General features: G+C 48.0%; 2 protein-coding genes across 5 annotated transcripts; one reads left to right on the top strand and one right to left on the bottom strand.

The window, feature by feature from the left end:
• The first annotated feature begins 4 nt into the window (after positions 1-4).
• Positions 5-7,354, top strand: Mtx1 (metaxin 1). Of its 2 annotated transcripts, XM_090340821.1 has the most exons (8): positions 10-1,029; positions 2,959-3,028; positions 3,159-3,238; positions 5,652-5,744; positions 5,897-6,079; positions 6,204-6,280; positions 6,758-6,912; positions 7,014-7,354. In XM_090340821.1, the coding sequence occupies exons 1-8, from the start codon at positions 106-108 to the stop codon at positions 7,226-7,228; spliced, it is 1,797 nt and encodes a 598-aa protein (XP_090196947.1). In that variant the 5' UTR covers positions 10-105; the 3' UTR covers positions 7,229-7,354. The 2 variants fall into 2 exon arrangements, with proteins under 2 accessions (XP_090196948.1, XP_090196947.1); XM_090340822.1 differs by lacking the exon at positions 5,897-6,079 and having other exon boundaries at positions 5-1,029.
• Position 7,355: 1 nt separating this feature from the next.
• Positions 7,356-24,666, bottom strand: Gba1 (glucosylceramidase beta 1). Of its 3 annotated transcripts, none has more exons than XM_090340824.1 (12): positions 24,560-24,666; positions 13,991-14,082; positions 13,340-13,427; positions 12,967-13,158; positions 12,697-12,843; positions 11,767-11,900; positions 11,379-11,551; positions 10,903-11,140; positions 10,170-10,394; positions 9,654-9,817; positions 8,053-8,169; positions 7,356-7,965 (listed from the first exon to the last, which is right to left on the bottom strand). In XM_090340824.1, exons 2-12 carry the CDS (start codon positions 14,015-14,017, stop codon positions 7,860-7,862), a joined length of 1,611 nt encoding a protein of 536 aa, XP_090196950.1. In that variant the 5' UTR covers positions 14,018-14,082; positions 24,560-24,666; the 3' UTR covers positions 7,356-7,859. The 3 variants fall into 3 exon arrangements, with proteins under 3 accessions (XP_090196950.1, XP_090196951.1, XP_090196952.1); XM_090340825.1 differs by lacking the exon at positions 24,560-24,666 and adding an exon at positions 24,394-24,548; XM_090340826.1 differs by lacking the exons at positions 13,991-14,082; positions 24,560-24,666 and having other exon boundaries at positions 12,967-13,043; positions 13,340-13,423.
• Positions 24,667-26,564: the final 1,898 nt, after the last annotated feature.

Here is a 26,564-nt window from a genome sequence, read left to right as displayed (position 1 = left end):
CAGGCCCCAGCCGGGCCTCGCTCTGGCCGTCGCCACCGCCCCTGTTTTGTTTCCATGGCGACAGGCGGTGCGGGGCCGCTCCAAACATAACGCGCTGTGGAAAACATGCGGCTCGGGGGACCCCCCCGCAGCCCCGACTTGGGGTCGAGCCCTGAAAGGTCCCGAGGAGGTCCAATCCACGTACAATTTGACAACTGTCACCAGATCCGGGCCGGGAACATAAGGCCCCCATCTCCTAGACCCGCCGCGCCTTCAGGGGTTCGGGGCTTCTGCAGGCCAAGGCGTGGTGACTCTCCCAGGCGAGACTGGCCGCCTGCCCTCCCCCGCTGCGAAGGCCGTCTTTGGCTGAGCCCCCGGCCGCCCTCCCCCGAAAGCCGCGGCCCCGCCTTTCGATGTCCCACCACCGCCTCAGCCGAGCGAAGCCACGCCCTCCCCGTGGAGAGAAGCCACGCCTCCTCGGTGCAGAAAAGCCACGCCTTCCCTGCAGATAGAAACCGCGCCTCTCCGGTGGAGAGAGGCCACGCTTCCCCTGCAGATAGAAGCCATGCCTGCCCCGCCGCCGAGAGAACCCGTGCCGCCCCGGTCAACAGAAGCCATGCGTCTCCATGTGAGAAAAGCCGCGCCGCCCACGCTGAGAAAAGCCACGCCTCCCCATCCGATAGAAGCCGCATGCCCGCAGTCGAGAGAGGCCGCGTCTACCCGGCCGAGAGAAGCCACGCCTCCCCAGCGAGAAGAAGCCCCGCCTCCCCAGCCGAGCGAAGCCCCGCCTCCCCAGCCGAGCGGAGCCGCGCCTCCCCGTCCCAGAGAAGCCACGCCTCCCAGACCCAGAGAAAAGCCATCTGCGCCTTGCCCTCATCCCAAGACGACAAAGGGGCAGAGAGAGGCGTGTCCTTGCGAATGAAAGCTTTAGCGCAGAGGGAAGTGTTTCCGGTACAGAGGCCGTGCAAGATGGCGGCGCCCATGGAGCTGTTCTGCTGGGCAGGGGGCTGGGGGCTGCCGTCAGTGGACCTGAACAGCCTGACCGTTCTGGTGAGGGTGACCCAGGCGCTCTTTGCTGCGCCCTAGAGGACTGGGGTGGGGCCCGAGCTAGTCGAGCGTTCGAACTTTACTGTCGCCCCAGCACGGGCTCTTTGGGGAAAACCGAGGCAATCCAGAAAACGTGCCTGACCGATGTGGGCACAATGCTCTATCTTGTAGTTTCCTAGATTTCAGGTAGTAATGCCTGTAGGCTTCATCCAGGAGATAGGCTCGAGTCCTTGCTTATCCGTGTACTGGCTGTTGTGACCTTGGGGCCATCCCTTCTGTAGGATTTCAGGGATTTTAGGTTTGGCTTGGCATTCTGTCTTCTCAGCGATCCACACACTTCTTCCCACTCCACTGTGTTGACTGAGCCTATCTGTTGGATCAGACGGCCCTCAACAAGACTGTTGAAAGAGCTGTGAAATCAGACTTGTTTCCCTTTATTCCTTTACCCTCTCTTGATTGTAAAAACCTGTATTAGGCATCTTGCAAATACCAAATATTGCCATGCTAAAATAAGACTGTCCCTCCACTCAAGCTGTGTCAGTAGATAAGTTAATGAAATGGTGAGGTGGAAGATACAAAATTAGATAATAAGACACAGCAACTGCCAAAGGAGGACATGGTCATTCTTTGTAAGAAGAAGGTTAAGAAAAACTTCCAAGGATAGGTGTTCAACAAGTAGATAAGTAGGAGACAAGATGGAGGGAAGGGTTTTTCATAGCTGATTTCTAATAAGGGACGTATCCATTGCAGTGGCTCACGCCTTTAATCCTAGCTACTCGTGAGGCTGAGATCTGAGGATGGAAGTTCAAAGCCAGCCCTTACACTAAAGACCAGTTAGCCACTAGGAAACTGGCAGTGGCACTGTGGCTCAAGGGGTAATCTTGAGCTGAAGAGCTCCAGGGACAGCTCCCAGGCCCAGAGTCCAAGCCCCACCACAATAAATAATATATCCATAATCTGATTTTTGCTTTTTTTTTGGCCAGTCCTGAGGCTTGAACTCAAGGCCTGAGCATTATCCTTGGGCTTTCTCAAGGCTAGAGCTCTCCCACTTGAGCTAGAGCACCACTTCTGGCTTTTCCTATGTATGTGGTACTGAGGAGTCAAACCTCGGTCTTTGTGCATGCTAGGCAAGCTTTCCTACCATTAGGCCAAACTCCCAGCTCAGCATTTCTCTTTTTTCCTTATGCCAGACCTCAGACCCGAGCTTTTGTGCTCAAGACAAGAACTTTACCACGTAAGCCACAGCTCTACTTCCAGCTCTTTTAGTACTTAATTGGAGATAAGAGTCTCATGGACTTTCTAGCCCAGGCTGTCTTTGAACCACAGTCCTCAGATCTCAGCCCCTGGCACCCTAGCTTTATAATTCCTTCATTCCTGTTTTACCCATTTGTAAAATGGAAGTTTGTTTGGTTGGTTGGTTTTGGTCAGTTGTGAGGCTTGAGCTCTTCAGCTCAAACCTACCACCCTATCCCTTGAGCCTCAGTACCACTTCCAGTTTTCCCAATCCTCAGATCTCAGCCTCCTGAGTAGCTAGGATTACAGGTCTGAACCACCGCACCCCGTGAAAGTGTTTTTAATGTGTGTGCCAGTACTGAGATTTGAACTCAGGGCCTTGTACTCTACCTTAACTTTTCACTCTAGGCTAGTGCTCTACCACTTGAGTCACACCTTCATTTCTGGCTTTTTATTGGGTGATTGGAAGTGAGTTGCTGCATTTTGTTCTCCCAGGCTGTTTTTAGACTATGGCCATTAAGTCTCAGCCTTCTGTGTAGCTAGTATCACAGGCATAAGCCACCAGTGTTGGCTGATTTTTTTTTTTTCCTGTACAAAGCACAGTGCATAGCACATAAGGTCTTCAGTAAATATTTCTCTTATTGGTTCCTCTATGGAATCATGCCTTAGCTTCTCTGCCTTCTGCTTCTTCTCCTGCAGACCTATACCAGATTTACTGGTGCTCCACTCAAGATACACAAGATTACCAATCCTTGGCGGAGCCCTTCAGGTATCCAGTGTCCCTGGGTGAGGTGAGGGAGTGTACAAGGGGAGGAGCAGGAAATAGAAAGGAATGTGGCACAAATATGTATGAATAGTCAAGCAAGGATCTGGTAGACAGTCTTCTTTGTCCACGTCAGGAACTCTGCCTGCCCTTCGGACCAGTCATGGAGAGGTCATCTCAACACCACAAAAGATCATCACTTACCTTCGAAAAGAGGTACCAGACGTGGGGGAGGAGGGGATGCAATAAAAGAAATCCAGTTGATCCAGTGAAACACACATTTATTAAGCAACTAATTTGGGTCAAGTTAGATACAGGTGGCCCAGAGCACCAAGAAGCACAAATTCTGATGAGGAAAACACAGTGTCACTATGATGTAGTAAAGCATTTGGCCAGAACATAAGCTCAAGGCACTTATGAAGAGATCCAGAGGCATAGTGCTTTTTGCATACTTGACAGACAAGGAAACATAAACTGGTCACAGGTGGAAGAAGGGGGAAAAAAAGAGTAGAAGATAGCAGTTGATTCTAATAAGGTACTCAAAGTAGGATTGGAAAGGGACTTTGAAGGGTCTTCTATTTTCAAGGACCAGGTTGGGGGTAGATATGGGGCTCAGGATGCCCAAGGCTTAGAGCTGGGTTAGGGAATTTGAAACAGCATTATAAAAAGAGTACTGAGGGCCCAGGAGTTTGGCCTAGTGGTAGAGTGCTTGCCTAGCATGCACGAAGACCCAGGTTCAGTTCCTTGGTACCACATACTTAGAAAAACCCGGAAGTGGTGCTGAGGCTCAAGTGGTAGAGCTCTAGCTTTGAGAAAGTCCAAGGACAGTGCTCAGGCCCTGAGCTGAAGCCCAGAACTGGCAAAAAAATAAATAAATAAAAAATAAAATAAAGAGTACTGAGACCTGGGTCCTCTCACTTCTACTCCTCTCACTACCTTCCCCAAGCAGTAAGCTTAGGCTTAATCACCATGCTTTAAAATTCTAATCTGTGGTGTGATTCCAAGAGGGAACACATTATCCACAGTCGGATCCTCTTCCTCACTTCCTTAAAGGCTGAGAAGCTAGGAAATTAATGTGGGTTATAAAGGCTTTTATAATCCACATAAAAGCCAAAGTTCTGCCGGTGCCAAAAAGCCAAAGTTCTGCCGGTGCCGCACGCCTATAATCCTAGCTACTCAGGAGGCTGAGATCTGAAGATCAAGGTTCAAAGCCAACTTGGGCAACACAAAGCCAAGGGACTCTTATCTCCAATTAATCACTGGAAAAAGGGAAATGGGGCTGTGGCTCAAGGGTAGGGAGGTAGTCTTAAGCTGAAGAGCTCAGGGACAGCGCCTAGGCCAGAGATCAAGCCCCATTACCCCCCCCCGCCCCCCCCCCAAAAAGCCAAAGTTCCTAACAGGGCTTGGACCATTACCTTGATTCCTCATATAAAAGAGAGTTTTTCTCCTTTCCAAAGTGTTTTTTATCTACATTACTTACTAATAGAGTCTATTTTTTTTTTTTTTTTTGCCAGTCCTGGGCTTGAGCTCAGGGCCTGAGCGCTGTCCTTGGACTTTCTCAAGGCTAGAGCTCTACCACTTGAGCCTCAGCACCACTTCCGGCTTTTTTTTTTTTTTTTTTTTTGTATATATGTGGTACCAAGGAATCCAACCCGGGTCTTTGTGCATGCTAGGCAAGCACTCTAACCACTAGGCCAAACTCCCGGCCCCCAATAGAGTCTATTAAGAGACAAAGATAATGTATTATTTTCTCACCCCATAAGGGGAAAACAGGTTTAGTTTTAAGAATTGTGCTCAAGCTATGGACATGACTTAAGTGGTAAAACATTTGCATATCAAGCATGAAGCCCTCCATTCAAACCCAAATACCACCAAAGGAAAAAAATATTATAGATATGTATGTGTGTGTGTATATATATATATGTATACACACACACACACACACACACACACACACACACATTTTCAGGAGATTACATAGGGACAAAGGCTGCTCGGTGTGGAGGGGCAGGTGCTGATGAACAGACTGAAGCTGGGAAGATAGAGCAGGATAAGACTGAAGATATGGGTGGAACTTACATTTAGTAGTGGCATTTAGGCTATGGAATGAAACAGAAGAAATAGCCAAGAGCTGGGCCAGGAGGGAACAAACTGGGTGGATGAAGAGGATGAGTTCATTTCGTCCAGGGGTCCAGGGAGTGTGAGGATGGCGTCCCTTAGTTCCTTAGGCATGAGCTGAAGCTCAACCTGCAGCCGAGCTCTGCCCTGTGAGCTTTGTGGTATCTAGATTGGGACATTACTGTTAGAAAGTTGCTGTCAGCAGGCCTGCTGCCAGCTTTCCGTGGAAACTCTGGGAGCTGCTCCTAGTTTGTGGCCAGGCTTTCCTTCCTCCCGCCCCCCCCCTTACCCCCAGTGGGCACAGGACCTTGATGGCCAGCAGACTCCAAGGCCCAGGCTGTCAGCCAACAGCAACAGGCTATGCTGGCTGGGCCTAGGTAAGGGGGCCTCAGTGGGCAAAGCTCTTTGTTCTGCCTCTGCTACACAGAGAGGCTAATGAGGTTACCTTCCCTATCAGGGACTTTCCCCTGCAGTCCTCCCATCATAAGTTTCGTGAATATTTCTTTCACAGAAGTATAATGCCGATTATGACCTGTCAGCACGGGAAGGAGCTGACACCTTGGCTTTCATGTCTCTACTAGAAGAAAAACTGCTCCCGGTATTGGTAAGTGTGCCCAAGACCTTCCAGCATTCACGGCCTGCAAGGAAGGGTCAGGCTGACATACCCCCGCAGAGCAATGTGGGTGTCAGAAGCATACTGTATTAGGTGGGGACACTAGCTCAGATATCCCCTTCCTTCCTGCCTACCCAATCCAGATACATACGTTTTGGATAGACACCAAGAACTATGTAGAAGTGACCCGGAAGTGGTATGCAGAGGCTATGCCCTTTCCCCTCAACTTCTTCCTACCTGGCCGCATGCAACGGAAGTATATGGAGCGGCTCCAGCTGCTGTGTGGAAAGTACTGTCCTGACAATGAGGAAGAAATGGAGAAGGAGGTAGCTCTGGGACTGGGGTTACTATAGGAGATGAACCCCAGGATGATGGCCAGAAATGGGAGTGCCCAGGTGGGGAAGTGATACTTCCTACAGTTACATGCCTACCTGTGCCTTTTTTTTATAGCTGTACCAAGAGGCTCGGGAATGCTTGACCCTTCTCTCTCAGCGCCTAGGCTGTCGGAAGTTCTTCTTTGGAGATGCGTGAGTTTGACTCCTGGAGTGTTAATGGGTGGTTCGAAGGTGATAGGGGTTCAGAAGTAGCTGCTGGGGCACAGGCTAGGGCTGGAAGGTAGGCTCAGGCTCTGGACAAGAAGTCTTTGGGACAGACACTGGCTGTGATGACAGTGGGGCTGTGTGTGGGGCCAGAGCCTCCTTGGTGGTACAGGAGGATGGGGTGGGAGGACCGCCAGGTACAGGAGGGGCTTGCAGGGTGTGGGGCACGGCAGGGTGTGAGGCACTCAATGTGCCCTTTATGCAGCCTTAGGATAGAGCCTCATTCAGGGCCTGGCTGGCGCCACCTAGAGAACCGTTCTCATACCAGATCAGGAACTGTGTGTCCTGTTCCTCCGGTGGCCCCTTGCTGCCCAGAGCCTTCCCCCATCTCTAGACTGATACTTCTTGCAGTTCCATCTTGACCATTCTGCCCACCTGTCCTCTATCTTACCTTTTTCTCTCTAGCCCTGCCTCCTTGGATGCCTTCGTTTTTAGCCACCTGGCACTGCTCCTGCACGTAAAGCTGCCCAGTGGGAAACTGCAGATATATCTTCGGGGGTTGCAAAACCTCTGCTCCTACTGTTCCCACATTCTATGCCTCTACTTTCCCTGGGATGGAGGTAAGGCACAGAGGATGGGGTGGGGGGGGCAGTCTTGGGGAGAGTTTGCCTAGGATCCAGGAACTAGCTCCCCTGCCCATTTTCTGTTTCTTGCTCCTCAGCTGAGGTGCCACCTCCGTGTCAGGCACCAGCAGCCCCAGATACCGAAGAGGAGCCAAACCGGCGCCGGAACCAGATCCTGTCTGTGCTAGCAGGGCTGATAGCCATGATGGGCTATGCCTTGCTCAGTGGAATCATCTCTATCCAGAGGGCAGTCCCTCCTCAGAGCCCAGGCACCCGTGCCCTGGACATAGTTGAGGAGGATGAAGAGGAATGATTTGTCCTCATGCTCTTAGGACTGGTTTTTCAATTATCATGCATTCCATAGGTCCCACTGGTTCCCCATTATTGATACAGCCAGAAATGGGGTAGCCCATCCCTAGAATAAAGCCGCTCACACTGACTGGGATCAAACATTCTTTCCTTTAAGATGCTGCCATTGTGCTTTAGCTGGGACCCTGGGTGCTTGAGCCTACTCAAGCTTCTGGAATTGCTTTAGCCTTGATGCTGACTTTGCTCCTGCATGGGCCCACTTCTCCATTTCCAGGAAAGACAAACAATCCCTAGTTTTGGGTTCAGCCTTTCCAGTCTCCTTTGCTTACCTCCCTCCCCCATCTTTGTTTGTACAGACAGTGAGCTCACCCTGGGCCTAGGCCCAGTTTCCACAGGCAACTAGCACACTGCACACACTTCTACAAGCATGAGGGCTGGGGATACATTGGGGCTTCCTGACTTTTTCCTTAGAGGCATCCAGCCCTTGGTACCTACTAGAGAAGAGAGTGAATCACCCAAACCACTGGGCCTGTGTCACTGTAAGCTCACACTGGTCCTGCTGTGCCATATTTATCCACAGACATGAGCTGACTCTGTCCCTTTAACGTCCATGCTGAACCCAGGTGTTGGCTCCATCACTGGCGACGCCACAGATAGGTATGAATGGAATATCCAGGTGAGATGGTCTCCAGGAATCCTATAGCAGGATCACTGATAGTAAGAGGCACATCCTTAGAGGAGCTGAGGAGGGAAAGAGAAGCTGAGAGTGAGCCTGCTGAAGCCCAACACCCCATCTCAGCCCAGGCCCCCGCCTGCCCTTGTCCTTACCGGTTTAGCACCACCACAACTGCAGAGCCATCAGGACGTATCAGTGCCACTGTGTCCAAGTCATTCTTCTCACTAGCCACCAGCCCCACTCGCTGGGAGTTTTCAGGAATGAACTTGCTGCATGTATAAACAGATACCATCTGAGACCTCAGTCCAGCCTCTCAAGGTACCACCCATCAAACCCTCATCTAAAGCTGGGCTCGCAGTGGCTCATGCCTATAATCTTTGCTGCTCACTAGGCTGAGATCTGAGCATGGCAGTCCAAAGCCAGCCTCAGTAATGCATGAATCTTTCATCTCCAGTTAACCAGCAGAGCACCAGAAGTGGAGTTGTGACCGAGGTGAGAGAGTGCTAGACTTGAGCAAGAAAGCTAAGGGACAGTACCTAGCAGTAGCTAATCCCTAGTTCAAGCCCCAGTTCTAGAAAGGAAAAAACCCTCATTTGCTCACGCCTGTAATCCTAGCTACTCAGGAGGCTGAGATCTGATGATCAAGGTTCAAAGCCAGCCTGGGCACAAAAGGACATGAGACTCTTATCTGTAATTAACCTCTAGAAAACTGGGAAGTGGGGCTTGGCTCTAGGGTACGGCAGTAGCCTTGAGCTGAAGAGCTCAGAGACAGCACCCAGGCAGAGGTCAAGTCCCATGACCCACAAAAAAAAAAAAGGAGCCAGGAGTGTGGCCTAGTGGTAGAGTGCCTACCTAGCATGCAGGAAGCCCTGGGTTTGATTCCTTAAGACCACATACACAGAAAAAGCTGGAAGTGGTGCTGTGGCTCCAGTGATAGAGTGCTAGCCTTGAGAAAGCCCAAGGACAGTGCACAGGCCCTGATTTCAAGTCTCAGGACTGGCAAAAAAAAAAAGAAAAAAAAATTATTCTCATAAGGCAGATGTGGTGGCTCATGCCTGTAATCCTAGCTACTCAGGAGGCTGAGATCTGAGTATCATGGTTCAAAGCCAGCCCAGGCACTAAAGTCTGTGAGACTTATCTCCAATTAATCATCAGAAAAGCAGAAGTGGTGCTGTAGCTCAAGAATTAGGGCAGTAGCCTTGAGCTGCAGACCTCAGGGACAGTGCCCAGGCTCCAGAGTTCATTCCCCACAAGTGACCAAAAAAAAAAAAAAAGTTTATTTTCCTCCTTCCCCCTGCTCATAAGTTCTGCCAAAGCTCTGCCCTAAGGCTGGCCTGCTAACATGCTTGTAATATCAGCTGTTCTGGAGGCTGAAGCAGGAGAACAGCAAGTTCCAAGTCCAGTCTGAACAACATAGAACAAGACTCTTAAAGCAAGGTTGGGTGTGGTAGTACGAGCCTTTAATCCCAGCTCTGTTCCAACACTCTTAACTTCTCAAGATGTGTTGTTCCGCCCTGTTCTTACCCTCCCACATCCCAGCCAGCATCTAGTAACCAGAGTTATCTAATCACTTCCTGCCTATATGGTGCAAGAGAGAAGGGGTGTGCCTCTCCCGAGGTTCCTGCTCTACACACCTTCCTGCTCCCTCATGGTGTGGGGTGATGTAAGCCTGATGAAATGATAGGCTTGGTATGGAATGGAGGCACCACCACCACCATCACCACCACCACCACCACCACCACCCTGTACTCACCTGAAATGACCAAGGTGGTAGAACATGGGCTGTTTGTAAAATGTATCCTTGGCAATGTCTACAATGATGGGACTGTCAACAAAGTTGCGGACCCAATTGGGTCCCCCTTCGAGGTTCAGGGCAAGGTTCCAGTCTGTCCAGCCAGCCACGTGGTAGAGAAGGTTCTGCAGAAGGGACAGGAGCAGAGACAAATACTCAGCACGGGGTATCCTCAGAGAGGGCAGATGGCTCAGCCATGTGAAGGAGTGACCTAACAAGAGAGGGAGACTGAAGATGGGGCATCTCTAGGGGGCCCAAGAAATTGGTGGCCAATGCAGCTACCTGGCTTGGCTCCAAACATGCAGTAAGAGGCAATGGGCTACAGTTCTGTGAAGGAGAGGTAAGACAGGAACATGGCATCCCAGAATTGCCCCAGAGGATAAGCTGGCGGTTGAGGGGAAAGACCTGTCAACATTTCGTGATAGCAGGAGGGGGTGTATTATGGTCTGCTTTGTGGAGGTTGACAGTTTTGCTCACCGTGATAATGCTGTGGCTGTACTGCATCCCTCGATCCCAGGAACCTAGACGCACACTCTGTTCCCAAAATTTGGAGCCCACACAGGCCTCAGAGGCAAAGAGCATGGTATTGGGGAACAGGCGATGTGTCTCCCCCAGGGTGGATTTGGCTGGAGCCAGAAAGTCCATGTACCAATGTACAGCAATGCCATGAACATACTTAGCTGCCACTGGGTCATTCAGCACCTGCACAGGGAAAGGAAAGGCCACTGGGAAACAGGAACCACAAGTCCAGAGCCCAGCACAGAGAAGCTATGAGCTCTAAGATGGCTACAACTAGAAGGGGTTAAAGTGACTACCTGGAGCTGAGCACTTAGCACTAGCCCAGGGAATCCTAATAAGAGTTGGACAGGACCCAGTCACCAGTGGCTCATGCCTGTAATTCTAACTATTCAGGAGGCTGGGACCTGAGGGTCACGGTTGGAAGTCAGCCTGGGCAGGAAAGTCTGTGAGACTCTTATCTCCAATTAAGCACCAAAAAAACAAACAAAAAAGTGGAGCTATGCTTCAGTGGTAGAGCACTAACCCTAGAGCAAAAGAGCTCAGGTACAGTGTCTAGGCCCAGAGTTCAATACTGGCACCAAAAAGAAGAGTTGAACAGGGAAGGTACTCTTAAATTTACAGCCAGTCATTTGTATGCTAGAGTTTGGGGGAGGGGGGATCCTGGAGCCCTCGTGGAGGTCATGAACCTTACCACTTCTGCCCATTTGGGCAGCAGCAAGCGTTGGTCATCCAGCATGAGCAACAGGACATCACGGTGAGTACTGTTGGCAAGGACTGGACCCAGGTCATGGGCAATGAAGTCTCTCTGGTGTTCAGCAGTGAAGCCCAGACACTGGAAAGGGTATCCTGTAATCAGCCCTGCAGTAGGTTCATTCTCAACTGTCACTGCCCAGAATTTTAACTTGTGCTCAGCATAGGCATTTAGGAACCTGGCAGAAGGAAGAACATGAATGATTTTGGTCAAAAGAACAGACCAGGATCCCTGGGAATAGGAACTCTGATGAAGCAGGGAATCTGATGGCCCTAAGATGGCTCCAAGATTGAGAAGGTAAAAAGATGAAGGAGGAAAGGCAGACCTAAAATGGATCCAGGTTGAGGGGTGGGACATAGGCCATGCTGTCTGAAGGGAAAGCTAATCCAGACCCTCTTCACATTCTGGTCTCTTACTTGACAAAGTAGTTGGCCCAGGTCTGGTGGTAGATATCCCCTGGCTGACCTTTGAGTGACCCCTTTCCATTCACTGCCCCATTGGTCTTGAGCCAAGTAGGTGATGTCCAGGGACTGGCGAAGAGGGAGATGGGGCGCTGGGTCATCTTCAAGGCTCTGTGAATCAGGGGTATCTAGCAACATAGCAAGGAAAGAGATAGTGAGACTTGGAGCATAGACAGACTAGCCTAACCAGCATATCAGGTCTAGCCATCATCTCCTACCCTTCCAACCCCAGGACAGAACAGGGAGCAGAGAAAGTTGATCATCTCTATACACTGCCCCAGCTGGACCTCCTCAGCCCCTAAACATCAATGCCATGAGGGCCCAACACAGCCAGAATGCCCACCTTGAGCTTGGTATCTTCTTCTGAAAGGCTAAAGTTTTGCAACTGAAAGTCATCAAGGTAGTCATCGTAGGTATAAGTGCTGATAGAGAAGTCACAGCTAGCCATAGGTACCCGGATAATGTTATACTCAATTCCTGCAGAAAAGCATGACCAAGGCATGGGAGTCCAATAGGACAGTATGGAACTTGGGGGTTTCCCTTCCCTCCCTCCAACCTCCCCGGTTGATAAGGAGTCTCATAAACTTTTTGCCAAGCTGGCCTTGAACCATGATTCCCCCGATCTTTGTTTCCCAAATAGCTAGGATGACAGGTTCCTGGCTGGAGTTTCTAACACTTACCAGTTCAAAATAGAATCTTAGTGCCAAAGGGAATTTGAGACCCAATGAGAGAATACAGAGGCCAGGACCTAGGTGAAGCACAAGCCTTCTGGCCTAAGACTAACAGGGAAATTTTATTTTACTGGCATTAAGAGAGGTCAAGCCTAATGTAGTATGCCTAATCTCAGCAATACGGAAGCAGACACAAAGACAGAGGGCCCAAAGTATCAGATGAGAGATGAGTGACCAGTCAGGGGAAGAAGAACAGAAGAACCATGGCTGGGTGAGATTATACCTGTAATTTCAGCTACTCGGGAGACAGAGATAGGGAAGACTGTGGTTAAAGGTGAAAAATCAGCAAGATTCCAATCTCAGCAAACAAACCAGGAATGAAGGTGTATGCCTGTCATCCCAGCTAAGCCGGTGGCATGGGAAAGATTACAATCTAAGGCCAGTACTAAACAAAAACTCAAGACCCTACCTGAAAAATAAAGCAATGAGCAATTCTGGCTCTGAATTCTGGCTCTGAGCAATGCGTGGGGCTCAAATAGCAGAGAACCTGCCTAACAAGTGTGAGGTTCTGGAGACAAAGATGCTGTCTCTTTCTTCCTCACCTTCTGTAGAGAAGTATGATTTCAGTAGCAAATTCTGGGCAGAGGGTGACAGAGCAAGGATGTTGAGACCAGCAGCATCTGTCATAGCTCCTCCAAATCCTTTCACTTTCTGGAATTTCTCTTCTGGCTGCAGGGTTAGAAGAAGCCCTAAAGACACCATGAGAGAGAAGGAAGAGTATTAGTACACAGAAAAATTCTATGATGGTCACTGACATGTCTCGGATCCAAGGAGACTCAGCCTGGCTCTGAGGCAAGATGCATAATAATTACCTGTGCCTGTGCGATTGGCCTGGATGGTTCCTGTACTCATCTCCATCCGACGTCCACTTCGTGTACTCTCATAGCGGCTGAAATTACCAGGGGCAGGGAAGACGAGGGGGTCAAGAGAGTCACAGTATGTGGCATTGCAGACACAGACCACTGAACTGTAGCCAAAGCTTTTAGGGATGCAGGGCCGGGCACCTGCAAGGGAGTAGCACAGGAGGAGAAAGGGCTGAAGAGGGTGGAAGAAGGAAATGGATGTGCTGGTTAAGTGAATAAACATGGAGTTCAAAACTTTGTATCTCTACCCCAGGTTGCTCTCAATCACTCATAAAGATTTGCTGAGCAGCTTTCAGTGCCACTTTCCTCCGACTTGTCTCACCTGATGCCCATGACACTGCCTGAAGTAGAAGCAATCCCATGAGGCTAGAAGCCATGATGCCTCGCCAGCTCCAGTGTTTGTGACATCCCTAAGAACAAAATGAGAAATGACTAGAAGGCAAGCCCCATCTTTAACACTTTCCTGGCTAGCATTTGGCTGCCTATGAATGCCCACAGTCTAGATTTCCTTTTTCATTTTTTTTCTCTCTTTGTTACCAGTCTTACCTAGGGCTTGAACTCAGGGCCTGGGCTCTGTCCCGGAGCTTCTTTTGCTCAAGGCTAGCTAGCTGTCTACCACTTGAGCCAAAACACCACTTCCAGCTTTTTCTGTGTATGTGGTACTGAGGAATAGAACCCAGGGCTTCATGCATGCTAGGCAAGCACTCTACCACTAAGCCACTAAGCCCCATAGTGTTCCCCCCCTTTTTTTTTTAATAAGGGTACAGGCCCCCCACCCCACCCCTACCCATTGCTGGTGAGAACCTTCAGCCTACACCAGGAAGATTCTCCTCATCTTCTTTGGCCCATTTCAACCTTGATCCCTCCCACCTCTCATTTGTGCCTTGCTGAAGGATCCAGGAAGGCAGTTGTCCATACCATCAGCTATTCAATGAATTCCAAAGCAAAGTAACCAGATACCCTTGTCACTTACCTTTTCCTGGGGACTTGAAAATATCATTGTCTCCCGGTTGCTGAAAGAGAAGACTTCCAGGAGTTCCAGAGATTCAGAGTGATAAAGGATTACTAAATAAAAATAAGAATGCAGGCATACATGAGTTTTATAACTATCTACTACTGCCAGAACAGACTTGCCCTGCAGGTTAATTCCGGCACGGGGATGTGGATTACTCAGTGGGTCATGTGATAACTGAGGGAAGAGTCACATGACCCAGGAAGTGAAGCAAGTGTAGCCATATTTATACTGGGAAGCTGGCTTCTTTCTGCTTATTAGTATTCTATCCTGGAAGATTTATATGGATGACAACTCTAGGAAAAGCTTAGAATAAAGATTTGAGTGGAAAGCTGGGTAAAAGCTCCGAAATCTCAGAGAAAATAGGCCACAGCAAGCACATGTAGCAAAAAAAATTTTTTTTAAGTGATAATAAGAGCTGGGGATTAGCTCTTAAGTGGACAGCTTGTCTAGCTTGTCTATGCGAAGCACGGAATATAAGTGATACTGCCAGGGGTGACTGAGACCTGAGGATTGCCCAGGAAGGAAAGTCCATGAGATTCTTATCTCCATCTAACCCCTGAAAAGCCAGAAGTTGAGCTGTGGCTTAAATGGTAAAGTGCTAGCCTTGCACAAAAGAGCTCAGGGATAGCTACTCAAGAGTTTGAGATCTAAGGATCTCAGTTGAAATCCAGCCTAGACATGAAACTACATGAGACTCTTTTCTCCAATTAATCAGCAAAAAAAAAGCCAGAAATGGAGCTTTGGCTCAAAGCTGTGTAGAGAACCAGCTTTGAGCCAAAAAATGCTCAAGTTCAGAGCCCAGGCCATGAGTTCAATTCCCAGCACTAGGATATGTATGTGTGTGCATGCACACACACACACACACACACACACACACACACACACACACAGTACAAATACAATACTAATAAAGGTTTGCTAAGCAAAATACTGAAGACATACAGATATTTAAAACAAAAATAGGGCCATACAGATATTGCCTTGAAGAGGCCTTTGACGTAGATGCAGATATTTACCAGTGAAGATAGAAATAGTAATGTGTACTTGAGAGCTCCCTGGAAGGAAGAGGGACCTGGCTGGACACTTGGTGGGTGGAAAGATCTCCAGAAAAGCTTCATGGAAGAGAAGGGGGGATGTTATTATACTGCCAAGTGTGGAAAGGGCAGGACTTGGCATAGGGATAGCATGACTGAGGGAGGGAGTGGTCAGCAGATTCCCTTGTTTCATCATCAGATGCCAATTGCAATAACCTCTTCCTTTCAGGACTGGGAGGTTAGCATAATAGTTCCGAACCAGGGCAATGGGCTAGGCATGGGTGGCACATGCCTGTAATCCCAGCGACTTGGAGACAGAGGCAGAAAGGATGCCCCTACGGGCCAGCCAGGGCAATGTAAGTAGGAGAAACTGTTTGAAAACCCAAAGTAAGCTGGGCACGGTAGCTCATGCCTGTAATCCTAGCTAGTCATGAGGCTGAGATGTGAGGATCAGGGTTCAAAGCCAGCCCAGGCACAAAGTCCGTGCCACTCTTATCTTCAATTAACTGCCAGAAAAGCGGAAGTGGCACTGTGACTCAAGGGGTAGGGCAGTAGCTTTGAGCTGAAGAGCTCAGGGACAACACTCAGGTCCAGAGTTCAGCCCCCCACGACTGCCAAAAAAAAAAAAGTGTAAACCAAAGGACTGGAAGTATTGTTCAAGTAGTAGTGTGCTTGTCTAGTAAGTCCAAGGCTCAGAATTCATACTCTAGAACAAAGAAAAAGAAAAAAATAGAGCTGGGAAGGCCACTTAGTAGTAGAGTGCTTGCCTAGCATGTACTAGCATGGGTTTGATGCCTCAGTACCACATACACAAAAAAGACCAGAAGTGGAGCTCTAGCTCAAGTGGTAGAGTGCTAACCTTGAGCAAAAGATGCTCAGGGACAATGTCCAAGCCCTGAGTTCAAGCCCCAGGACAAAGAGAGAAAGAAGGGAGGGGAGGGGGAGAGAGGGAAGGAAGGGAGGAAAGGAAAGAAAGAGAGAGAGAGAAAAAGAAAGAAAGCCAGGTGTGTGGCCCAGCAGTAGAGTGCTTGCCTAGCATGTTACAAAAGAAGCCCTGTGTTTGATTCCTTGGTACCACATACATAGAAAAAGCCAGAAGTGGTGCTGTGGCTCAAGTGGTAGAGCTCTAGCCTTGAGAAAACTCAAGGCCCATGCCTAGGCCCTGAGTTCAAGCCCTAGGACTGGCAAAGGTGGAGTGGAGGAAGGAAGGAGAGGGAGGGAGGGAGGAACTGAAAAGTGCTATACAAAGATATATCTTCTGTGGACAGAAGAAAAGATGTTGCTGCTGATATTGCCTCATGAACCACATCAAATAAGATTTAGTGAGTGACACATACAATATGAGCTGACTAATTCCAGGTCTTTGAGCCTATTTTCTGGTTTGTAAAAAGGAGGCAAGACTACAGTCTCACAGAGTTATTACTAGAGTTAGTGAGATAAGCAGGACCTGGAGCTTAATAGCTGCTGGAAATGACCTGCTTGTTTGTTATGTTTTGAATTATCTCAATGAAGTCTTTCCAAAACATGCAGCAAGAAAAATCCATCGTTTCTTCTCCTAGTTCATAAAATATTTAAGTATAGTCTCTGGGAGATGGATGAGCAGGGATTGAATTTGGTGCCACCATTTACTGGCTATTTGTGCGTCAGTAAATTACTTAATCTCTCTAATCCTGTTTCTCATCTATAAAAGATGAATGATGAGTACTACCTCATAGAATTATTGTGAGGTTTAAGTGCAATGGTGTGTGACTAGTATACTGCATGGCACCAAATGTTGCAACAAGGTAGTCTTGTGTTTATGGAGCAAAAAGGAGTTTCCTTTAAGGAAATGTCTTACTCATTTCTTGTAGCCTTATATCCACAGACATCCAGGAACAGGGATGGGGCCCCCAGTTGTGAAGTTGAACTGAACTCCCTGCATGTCTATGTCTGTATTCACCCCTTTCTGAATTCTTGTTTTTCCAGGAAGTATTATTAAACACTTGTTCTCTACAGAACAGATACCTTACTTCCTCCAGAAAGGAAGAAATTGCTCCACTACTGAGCTTCATCTCTGGCCAAAGAGGTGATTTCCTTCTGTCTTTCTTTTTCTTTCTTCCTTCCCTCCTTCCTTCCTTTCTTTTTGCCAGCTCTGGGGTATAAACTCAAGGCCTGGACACTGTACTTCAGCACTTTTGCTCAAGGCTAGCACTTGAGCTACAACACCACTTCCACCTTTTTCTGTGCATGTTGTACTGAAGAATGAAACCCAGGGTTTTGTGCATGCTAGGCAAGCACTATATCACTGAGTCATATTCCCAGCCCCTGCTTCCACCTTTAATCCTAACTACTTAAGATAGAGATGTGGAGAACTGTAGTTCTGGCCAGCTCAGGCAAAAAGTCACTAAAGAATATGAGACACTTATCTCCAATTAACAATAGAAAATGGGAAATGGGAGTGTGGCTCAGGGTAGGGTAGTAGCCTTAAGCTACCTGGGACAGTGCCCAGGCCCAGTGGTGGAGTGGTAGCCTTGTGCTGAAGAGCTTAGGGACAGCGCCCAGGCTAGAATAGCTGCTACCCTGGCTTCTATCCCCTGGCCCTTCTAATCACTTGCCTCTATTAAGATATCCCCCAGCTGGATGTGGTGGCTCACGCCTGTAATCCTAACTACTCAGGAGGCTGAGATCTGAGGATCAAGGTTCAAAGCCAGCCTGGGCACAAAAGGACCTGAGACTCTTATTTCCAATTAAACTTTACTACAAGCCACATGATCCCCCCACACACAAGATATTCCCCACAAAATTTCCAAGGAGAAACTAAAAAACACTACCCTGGAGCCTCACTTCCAACACATAATCTCACTCCAGTGGTCAGGTGTGTACTAGAGGGTCTCAAATGTTCTCTTAACCAGTGCTTCCAATCTAGTGCAATGGTAAGGGATTACTCTAAGTGATATCCCCAGCCCCACAGAAAGAAGAGAAAAAGAGCCAGGAGCTAGTGGCTCATGCTTATAATCCTAATTATTCAGGAGGCTGAGAACTGAGGAAACAGGTTTGAAACCAGCCTAGGCAGGAAAATATGTGAGACTCTTACCTCCAATAAACTACCAAAAACAAGTCAGAAATGGGGCTGTGGTTCAAGTGGTAGAGTGCTAGCCTTGAGCAAAAGTAGTTCAGGGACAGAGCCCAGACCTTGAGCCCTGACAAGCCCAGCATGCATAAGGGGTGGGGGTGGGGAAGGAGAGGGGAAAGGAGAGAGAGAGGTGTGTGTGTTGGGGGGGAGAACTGTCAACACCAAGAAAAGACAACTGGGAAATAAACTTAAATGAAAAGCAGAAAGCTCAGGGCCCAGACCTCAAGTTCATGCCCCAATAGGGGAATGAATACACACACACACACACACACACACTATTGTTCAATACTGTTTGACTGACCCAGCTCAAAAGTTCTGTTCCTTCCTCAGCCAGCCAAGTCCAGGGATATAGGTTTGGCTGAGATACTACATTTTAGCCTTGGAAACGGCAGCCACATCCTAGGCTTCTCTTAAAGTACAAGTCTAATTCTTCCAGAGAGAGATGCTTTCTCATCCATGCACCCAGAGAGTAAGAGGTCAGGAATGAATGAATTAATGATTTAAGCACATACTACTCTTTCTGATTACTAATACCAGAATTGACCTCACACTCAGAAGATACTCTTTTCCCCTAACCTACAGAGATGTGGTTTAATCTTGAATTTATCTAACTAACCAACTCTTAACAATAACCATATAATTCATTGTATAGCCCATTGCAATTAGAAGGTACTTGTACTTTACTGTTTGTCCTCTAATAGTTTGGGGGGGGGTTGAACTTAGGGCATCACACTGTCACTTAGCTTTATTACCCCTCAAAGCTGGTATTCTACCACCACTTGAGTCATACCTCCACTTTTGGCTTTTTGCTAGTTAACTGAAGATAAGAGTCTGCAAATTGGGCTGGGAGTTTGACCTAGTGGTAGAGTGCTTGCCTAGCATGCACGAAGACCCCGGTTCGATTCCTTGGTACCACATACACAGCAAAAAGCCAGAAGTGGTGCTGTGGCTCAAGTGGTAGAGTCCTAGCCTTGAGAAAATCCATGGACAGTGCTCAAGCCCTGAGCCCAAGCCCAGGACTGGAAAAAAAAAAGAGTCTGTGCAAATTGTCTATATAGATTTGCTTTGAACCATGATCTTCAGATTTCAGTCTCTTGAGAGGAAAGGATTACAGATGTGAGCTGCCTGCTACTGGCTTCTAATTGTTCTCAAAATGACAGAAGTCAGTTTTTGGCTAGTACCTACCCTGATAATTCCACGTTACAGTAGAAAATTGAGAGTTGGAAAAACTTAAAAAGTGGCAGAGCCAAATCAAATCCTTTGTCTATCCTAATCTAAAATCCCAGGGCCTTGAATGTATTTTGGGAATGTATTTTTACTCTTCTTCAAAGGCTGTAAAGAATTGTAAGCAAATTTCAAGATGTTGGTTCCTTTGAGAACTCAAAGCTCTTTACTCAGATGCAAGTACTGAAATCTTGCCCAGTATTTGTTAAATGAATGAATGAATGAATGAAGCTACTGGCCATATCACACTGCTGAAGGTCTTGTTACTGTTTCAGAAAATGTAGTTTGAAGCAAAGAAGTAGTGAACTTGTGGGAGCCTGAGGCTCAAAGCATAATTATTGTTGGAATGAGACTTAATGAGGGAATTTGGTAGATAACAGTATACACTGAACAGATTGCTCTAGGCTCCTGATGTCACTGAGTATTCTATGTAGGGTTGAAAGGAAACTCATGGAATAATGTTCTAGGAGCTGCTTTCTGAATTGTAAGGTCTCATAAGGACAGCAGTTATTAAGCCCTTCTTTCTTCCCTCCAGATGCAAGACTTCAAGCTCCACTCTTGCTTCCTCTGATTACTACCATTTTTCTCTTGTTTCCTTAAGAGAAGCAATGTGGAAAGGCATGTTAAGTTTGGACACTGGAGTAAATAGACAGAGGACTCAAATGATGACTTCATGATCTGGGAATATGGCTTAGTGGTAGAGTACTTGCCTAGCATGCATAAGCCCTGGGTTTGATTCCTCAGTACCACATAAACAGAAAAAGCTATAAATGGCACTGTGGCTTAGGTGGTGGTATGCTAGCCTTGAGGAAAAAAAAAAAAAAAGAGGGGCCGGGAGTTTGGCCTAGTGGTTAAAGTGCTTGCCTAGCATGCATGAAGACCCGGGTTCAATTCCTCAGTACCACATACATAGAAGAAAGCCGGAAGTGGTGCTGAGGCTCAAGTGGTAGAGCTGTAGCCTTGAGAAAGTCCAAGGACAGTGCTCAGGCCCTGAGCTCAAGCCCAGGACTGGCAAAAAAAAAAAAAAAGAAAGAAAAGAAAGAAAGAAAGAAGCGCAGGGACTATGCCCAGACACTAAGCTCAAGTCTGAGGATTGGCAAAACAAAACAAAACAAAACAAAAGCATTGCTTCTATACTCGCTAGATATGAGAGGTTGGGAAGTTATGTCTCAGATGGTTTCCTCATCCTTCTGGTCTTTCCTTGAGGGCTGTGACAAGGATTGAATAAAACAGTGCACCTGGCAATATGTTCATAGCCAAATGTCTTGACAAGTTGCTGGGCTTGCTCTCTCTCACAAGCACTTCCTATTTCATAGATGGGCCATCCAGACTGTCTCCACTCCTGAACCGACCTTGTCAAGGGCATGGAGGATCTCGGGACCTCTAACATTCAGTTCTTATTTGACTTAACCTTTTAGTTCAGTTGACATTTTTTCTTTTTATTGGCCAGCCTGTGGCATGAACTCAGGGCCTGGGAACTGTCCTTAGACTTTTTTGCTGCCACTTGAGCCACAGCACCACTTTTGGCTTTTTCTAAGTATGTGGTACAAAGGAATCAAACCTAGGGCTTCATGCATGCTAGGCAAGCATTCTACCACTAGGCTAGGCTCCCAGCCCCTTCAGTTGACATTTAACCTGTTCTCTTTTTCTCTTCCTTCCCTTCCCTTTCTCCCTTCCTTGATTCTTGATTCCTTCTTTCCTTCGTGCCAGTATTGGGGCTTGAACTTTGTCACTTGACTCAAATGATAGTGTAATTGCCTTGAGCAAAAAAATCTCAGGAACAGACCCAAATCCTTGAGTTCAAGCCCCAGTACTAGCATAAAAAAAAAGGAAGGGAGGAAGGGAGGGAGAAAGAGAGAGAGAAACAGACAGACAGACACAGAGACTGAGAGAGAGACACACACAGAGAAGGAGAGACACACAGAGAGGGAGAGACAGAAAGAGACACACACATACACACACACAGAGGGGGAAAGGGGAAGGGGGGAGAGAGAGAGAGAGAGAGAGAGAGAGAGAGAGAGAGAGAGAGAGAGAGAGAGAGAGAGAGAGATTACACAAGTCAGAAGTCAGGCACTGGTGGCTCATGCCTGTAATCCTAGGTATTCAGGAGGCTGAGATCTGAGGATTATGGTTTGAAGCCAGCCCTGGATGAAAAGTCCCCATGAGTCTCTTATCTTCAATTAACCACCAGAAAACCAGAAGTGGTACTGTGGCTCAAAGTGGTACAACATTAGCCTTGAGCACAAAAAGAATCAGGGACAGCATCTAGGTCCTGAGTTCAAGCCCCACAAGCAAAGGTGTCTTTGTCCCATATTTTTTGCTAGTCCTGGGCTTGAGCTCAGGGCCTGAGCACTGTCCTTGGACTTTCTGAAGGCTAGAGCTCTACCACTTGAGCCTCAGCACCACTTATGGCTTTTTTTCTATGTGTGTGGTATGGAGGAATGGAACCCAGGTCTGTCTGTCTTTCTTCTTCTTCCCCTTCTTCTTCCTCCTCCTCCTCCTCTTCTTCTTCTTCTTCTTCTTCTTCTTCATTACAGTTAGTGTTCTACCACTTTGAATCATAGTGACACTTCCTGTTTTCTGGTGATTTATTAGAGATCTTTCTTGCCTGGGCTGGCTTTCAACTTCAATCCTCAGATTTCAGTCTCCTAAGTAGCTAGGATCACAGGTATAAGTCACTGGTGCCTAGCTTGGAGTTCTATGTTTTAGAAGGGTTGCTAGACCAAAACAAAACCAAAAAAAAAAAAAAAAAAGCAACAAAACAAACGGATCATTTCAGGAACTTGATGCCAGTAAGGATTCTGAATTCTTTTCCAGCATAGACATTCACTGACAATTTTGTTAATGACAGACCAAATTTATATTCTTATTGTTTTTTGTCGTTGGAAGCTTGGGAGCTGTCCTTGAGCCTCTTTGTGCTCAAGGCTAGTGCCCTTACACTTTGAGCCACAGCACCATTTCCAATTTTCTGGTGATTGATTGGAGACAAGAGTCTCACAGACTTTGCTGCCTGGGCTGATTTTGAACCTAGATCCTCAGATCTCAGCCTCTGAGTAGCTAGGATTACAGACATGAGGCACCAGCAGCACATATCTTATTTTACATTTTTTTTTCTGCCAGTTGTGGGGCTTGAACTTAGGGCCTGAGCACTGTCCTTGGACTTTTTTTCTCAAGGCTAGAGCTCTACCCTTGAGCCACAGCACCACCTCCAGCTTTTTTCTATGTATGTGCTGCCGAGGAATCAAACCTGGGTCTTCGTGCATGCTAGGCAAGCACTCTACCACTAGGCCAAACTCCTGGCCCCATAATTTTACATTTTTTAATATAAAATAAACACATTTGGCTGCTGTGTAGACATCATCACACTGTAGGGGACTCCAGCCCTCCACTTAGCTTCATTAATGCTTACTCCTTCAGAACTCAGATCAGATCACATTTTCTTTAAGGAGGGCACTCTCATAGCCAAGTGCTGGTGGCTCACTCTTGTAATCTCAACTATCTAGGAGGCTGAGACCTTAGCATCAGGGTTAGAAGCTAGCCCAAGCAGTGTGAGACTCCTATCTCCAGTCAATCACTGAAAAGCCACGATTGGAGCTGTGGCTCAAGTGGTAGAATGCCAGCCTTGTGTGAAATAGCTAAAGGACAGTGCCCAGGCTCTGTGTTTATGCCCTAGTACGAACAGAGAGACAGACAAGACAGACAGACAGACAGGCAGACAGGCAGACAGACGGACAGACACACACACACACACACACACACACACACACACACACACACACGCGCGTTTATAGTCCTCCCTCCCATCAACTTTGTTTTTATCACAGTTATTATCAATTACACAAATGACTTAATGTCAATTTTAGAGACCAGTTCATAAAGGTGGCCTAATTAGTTGTCCACTGATCTGCTCATAGATAGCCTTTGCTATAGATAGCATTGCTCAAAAAGCAAGCAGACCTGGGTGCTGGTGGTTCACGCCTATAATCCTAGCTATTCAGAAGGCTAAAAGATCTAAGGATCAGGGTTTAAAGCTGGTCGGAGCACAAAAGTCCATGAGACTCATCTCCAATTAACCACTAGAAAACCAGAAGTGGCACTGTGGCTCAAGTGATAGAGCGCTAGTGTTTAGCTAAAGAGCTCAGAGACAGCACCCAGGCCCAGAGTACAAGCCCCAGGACCAATTAAAAAAAACAAAGCAAGCAGATAGAAGAAAAACTTATTGGGGCTTAAACTCAGGGCCTCCTCTTCTGTGTAGTTTCTTTCTTCTCAAGGCTGAGTTCTAGCACTACAACCACACACATCTACTTCTGGCTTTTTACTGGTTAGTTGGAGGTAATTATCTCTTGGATTTATCTGCTAGGGCTAGTTTTGAACCTTGATTCTCAGATTGTAACCTCTCAAGGAGTTAGAATGATAGGCATGAGCCACTGGGAACCACTGACATTCCCCTCATTTTTTTTTTTTTAGGAACATAAAATCAGACTTTATCAAAAGGGTAGTAATTAAGGATTCTGTTTGGTGAGTTCATGGAAATCCACAAAGTGTTCTACTTAGAATAGATTCTTTCTATTAAAGTAAGCACAATGGGAAAAATTTTGAGGGAAGAAAAATGAGGCCACAGTGCACGTCTTGGAGAAAATTTGATCTCTTTCCCTTCCTCCCTTGGTCCCTTCCTCGCTCCCTCCTCTACCACTTGAGCCACATCTCCACTTCTGGGTTGTTGGTGGTTTCATTGTAGATAAGAGTCTCAGCAGGGCCCTGGCGTCTCACTGCTGTAATCCTAGCTACTCAGGATTGGAACTCACAGTTCCAAGCCAGCCAGCCTGGGCAGTAAAGTCTGTGAGACTCTCATCTCCAATTACCCACTAGAATCTGAAGTGCTGCAGTGGCTCCAAGTCATGGAGCAGCAGCCTTGAGCAAAAAAAGCTCAGGTGCAGCGCCCAGGCCCCCAGGGGCTACCGACGGGGGCGGGGGGATGGGGAAAGTCTCACCGCCTCGGCTGCCCAGGCTGGCTTCCAACCAGGAGCCTCCAATCCGTCCCTGGAGGAGCCTTGGCAGGAAGAGTCCTAGGCGTGAGTCACCCAGCTGCCCCTCAGCTCCTCTTTGACCGTAAAAGACGGCTGTCTCAGGAATTAGCAACGCGGAAGGAGGACCCACCGATCCCTCCCGAGGGGAGGAGTCGAGAGGCGAGTCCCACAGGACTTCGCACCCCGAAGACGAAGCGAAACAGCAACCCCAGCTGGAAGTGAGGGGAAGTCCCCGGCATCCCCCAAAGGCCAAAGGGCGGGACCGAGGGCTGCGCGCGCGCGCGAGCCCGGCAGCCGAGGCTGCGCCCGGACTCGCAGAGGCAAGCGTAGCCGCCAGGGGTCCCGCGGGCGGGGAGGGACGGGCGCGGGAGCCGGCCGCGCGGGAGCGGGGCTTCCTCAGGAAGATTGACAGTCGTCTGGGGGCGGGCCCTGCGTCCCCATTGGTCGTCCTTGGTGGGCGAACTCCCGCGGACCGCCCCTCACGCCGATGGGGGACGCACGTCGTCCACGGGGGGGGGGGGGAGAAGAGGAGGGAGGGGAGAGCCGCAGTGTCTGCCTCCGACCCTGGTAATGGATGGGGAGATCGAGTTTCCACCGTGAGTTCAGCCGAGGGAGTTGAGCTGGAAGCCTGAGCTCAGTCCCTAGGGAGCCTGAAGCTGGGAACATGCAGTGCCCCGAAGCTGCCCCGGAGGGAATCCCAGGGTCCACCACCCACCTCCTTCTTTCCCCTGGCCTCACCCCAGCAGGCCCTAAGGCTGTATTGCGATGATTGTGAATTATTCAAGAAGCCTGGCAGCCTGACGCCATCTCTGGCAGTGCCTTTCCTAAAGGGCACTGTGCTGCTCCCACAGGGATAGAACTGTGAAGCTATTGAAAGGCTACCATTAGAAAATGTTTGCTGAAGGCCTGTTGTGTGTTTTGTCCAGTGCAATGAGCAGATCTGTGGAAGGACATAAATATAAACGACAGGAACACCACGCAGACCAAAGGAGAGGAACAGAAAGGCACAATGCCTGTGTGCATCTGACCGGACAAAGTAATACTTATCCAAATAAAATTGCCAGAAATGGAAATAAGAATTTTTTTTTGCTCTGTTTATGTTTTGGGGAGTGTAAGAGGTGGCACAGAAATAGACAAAGGGTGAAAAAAAATGCAGCAGTGGTATTCACTGGGAGAGAGCAAGAGAAGGAGCAACATTGTCCAAAAAACATATGTACTCTTTACTTGACTTATGTAACTGTAACCCATCTGTATATCACGCTGTATATCACCTCTATAATAATAACAAAAATTTACTTACTGCATTAGTTTTTTTTTGGAGGGGGGGTTGAGGGGGGTTGTTGTTGGATCTGAGGCCCAGGTGCTGTCCTTGAGCTCCAGCTCAAGACTACACCTCTACCTCTTGAGCCATAGCACCACTTACTGTTTTCTAGTGGTTAAGTGGAGATAAGAGTCATGGGGCTGGCTTTGAACCTCAATCTTCAGATCTCAACTTCCTGAGTAGTTAGGATTACAGGCGTTAGTCACTGGCACTGGACGTTCTTTGTTTTTTTGTTTTTTGTTTTTTTTTTTTTCAATTTTTGTCGGTTCTGGGGCTTGAACTCAGGGCCTAAGCACTGTCCTTGGACTTTTTCAAGGATAGCACTCTGCCACTTGAGGCACAGCCCACTTCTGGCTTTTCTATGTATGGGGTACCAAGGAATCCAACACAAGTCTTCATGCATGCTAGGCAAGGACTCTAGGACTCTACCACTAGACCAAATTCCTGGCCACCAACTCTTTTTTTTTTTTTTTTGCCAGTCCTAAGGCTTCCTGTGTGCTAGTCCAGTACTCTACCACTAGGCTATACTCCTGGCCTCTTTTTTTTTTTTTGACAAAGTATCATTGCATAATCTAATCTAGGCCACTTTGAATTCTTTTCTTTCTTTCTTTTTTTTTTTTTTTGGGGGGGTGTCCCTAGGCTTGAACTCAGGGCCTGAGTACTGTCCTTGGACTTTCTCAAGGCTAGAGCTCTACCACTTGAGCCTCAGCACCATTTCTGGCTTTTTTCTATGTATGTGGTACCGAGGAATTGAACCCGGGTCTTCATGCATGCTAGGCAAGCACTCTACCACTAGGCCAAACTCCCAGCCCCC

The sequence above is a fragment of the Megascapheus bottae genome, chromosome 10 (genome assembly GCF_031878675.1).
Source record: "Megascapheus bottae isolate mThoBot1 chromosome 10, mThoBot2.hap1, whole genome shotgun sequence".
Taxonomy (NCBI): Eukaryota; Metazoa; Chordata; class Mammalia; order Rodentia; family Geomyidae; genus Megascapheus; species Megascapheus bottae.
This window is presented reverse-complemented; position numbering and strand designations above follow the sequence as displayed.

What these genes read in the sequence shown, in the direction of transcription:
- Mtx1 (XM_090340821.1), top strand. Translation starts at nt 106, where the DNA reads ATGCGGCTCGGGGGACCCCCCCGCAGCCCCGACTTGGGGTCGAGCCCT. An exon ending in AGGAAGAAATGGAGAAGGAG is followed by an intron (nt 6,080 to 6,203) that starts GTAGCTCTGGGA and finishes TTTTTTTTATAG; the next exon opens with CTGTACCAAGAGGCTCGGGA. An exon ending in CTACTTTCCCTGGGATGGAG is followed by an intron (nt 6,913 to 7,013) that starts GTAAGGCACAGA and finishes CTTGCTCCTCAG; the next exon opens with CTGAGGTGCCACCTCCGTGT.
- Gba1 (XM_090340824.1), bottom strand. Translation starts at nt 14,017, where the DNA reads ATGATATTTTCAAGTCCCCAGGAAAAG. An exon ending in TTTCAAGTCCCCAGGAAAAG is followed by an intron (nt 13,428 to 13,990) that starts GTAAGTGACAAG and finishes TTTTGTTCTTAG; the next exon opens with GGATGTCACAAACACTGGAG. An exon ending in ACAGCCACAGCATTATCACG is followed by an intron (nt 9,818 to 10,169) that starts GTGAGCAAAACT and finishes TCCCTTCTGCAG; the next exon opens with AACCTTCTCTACCACGTGGC.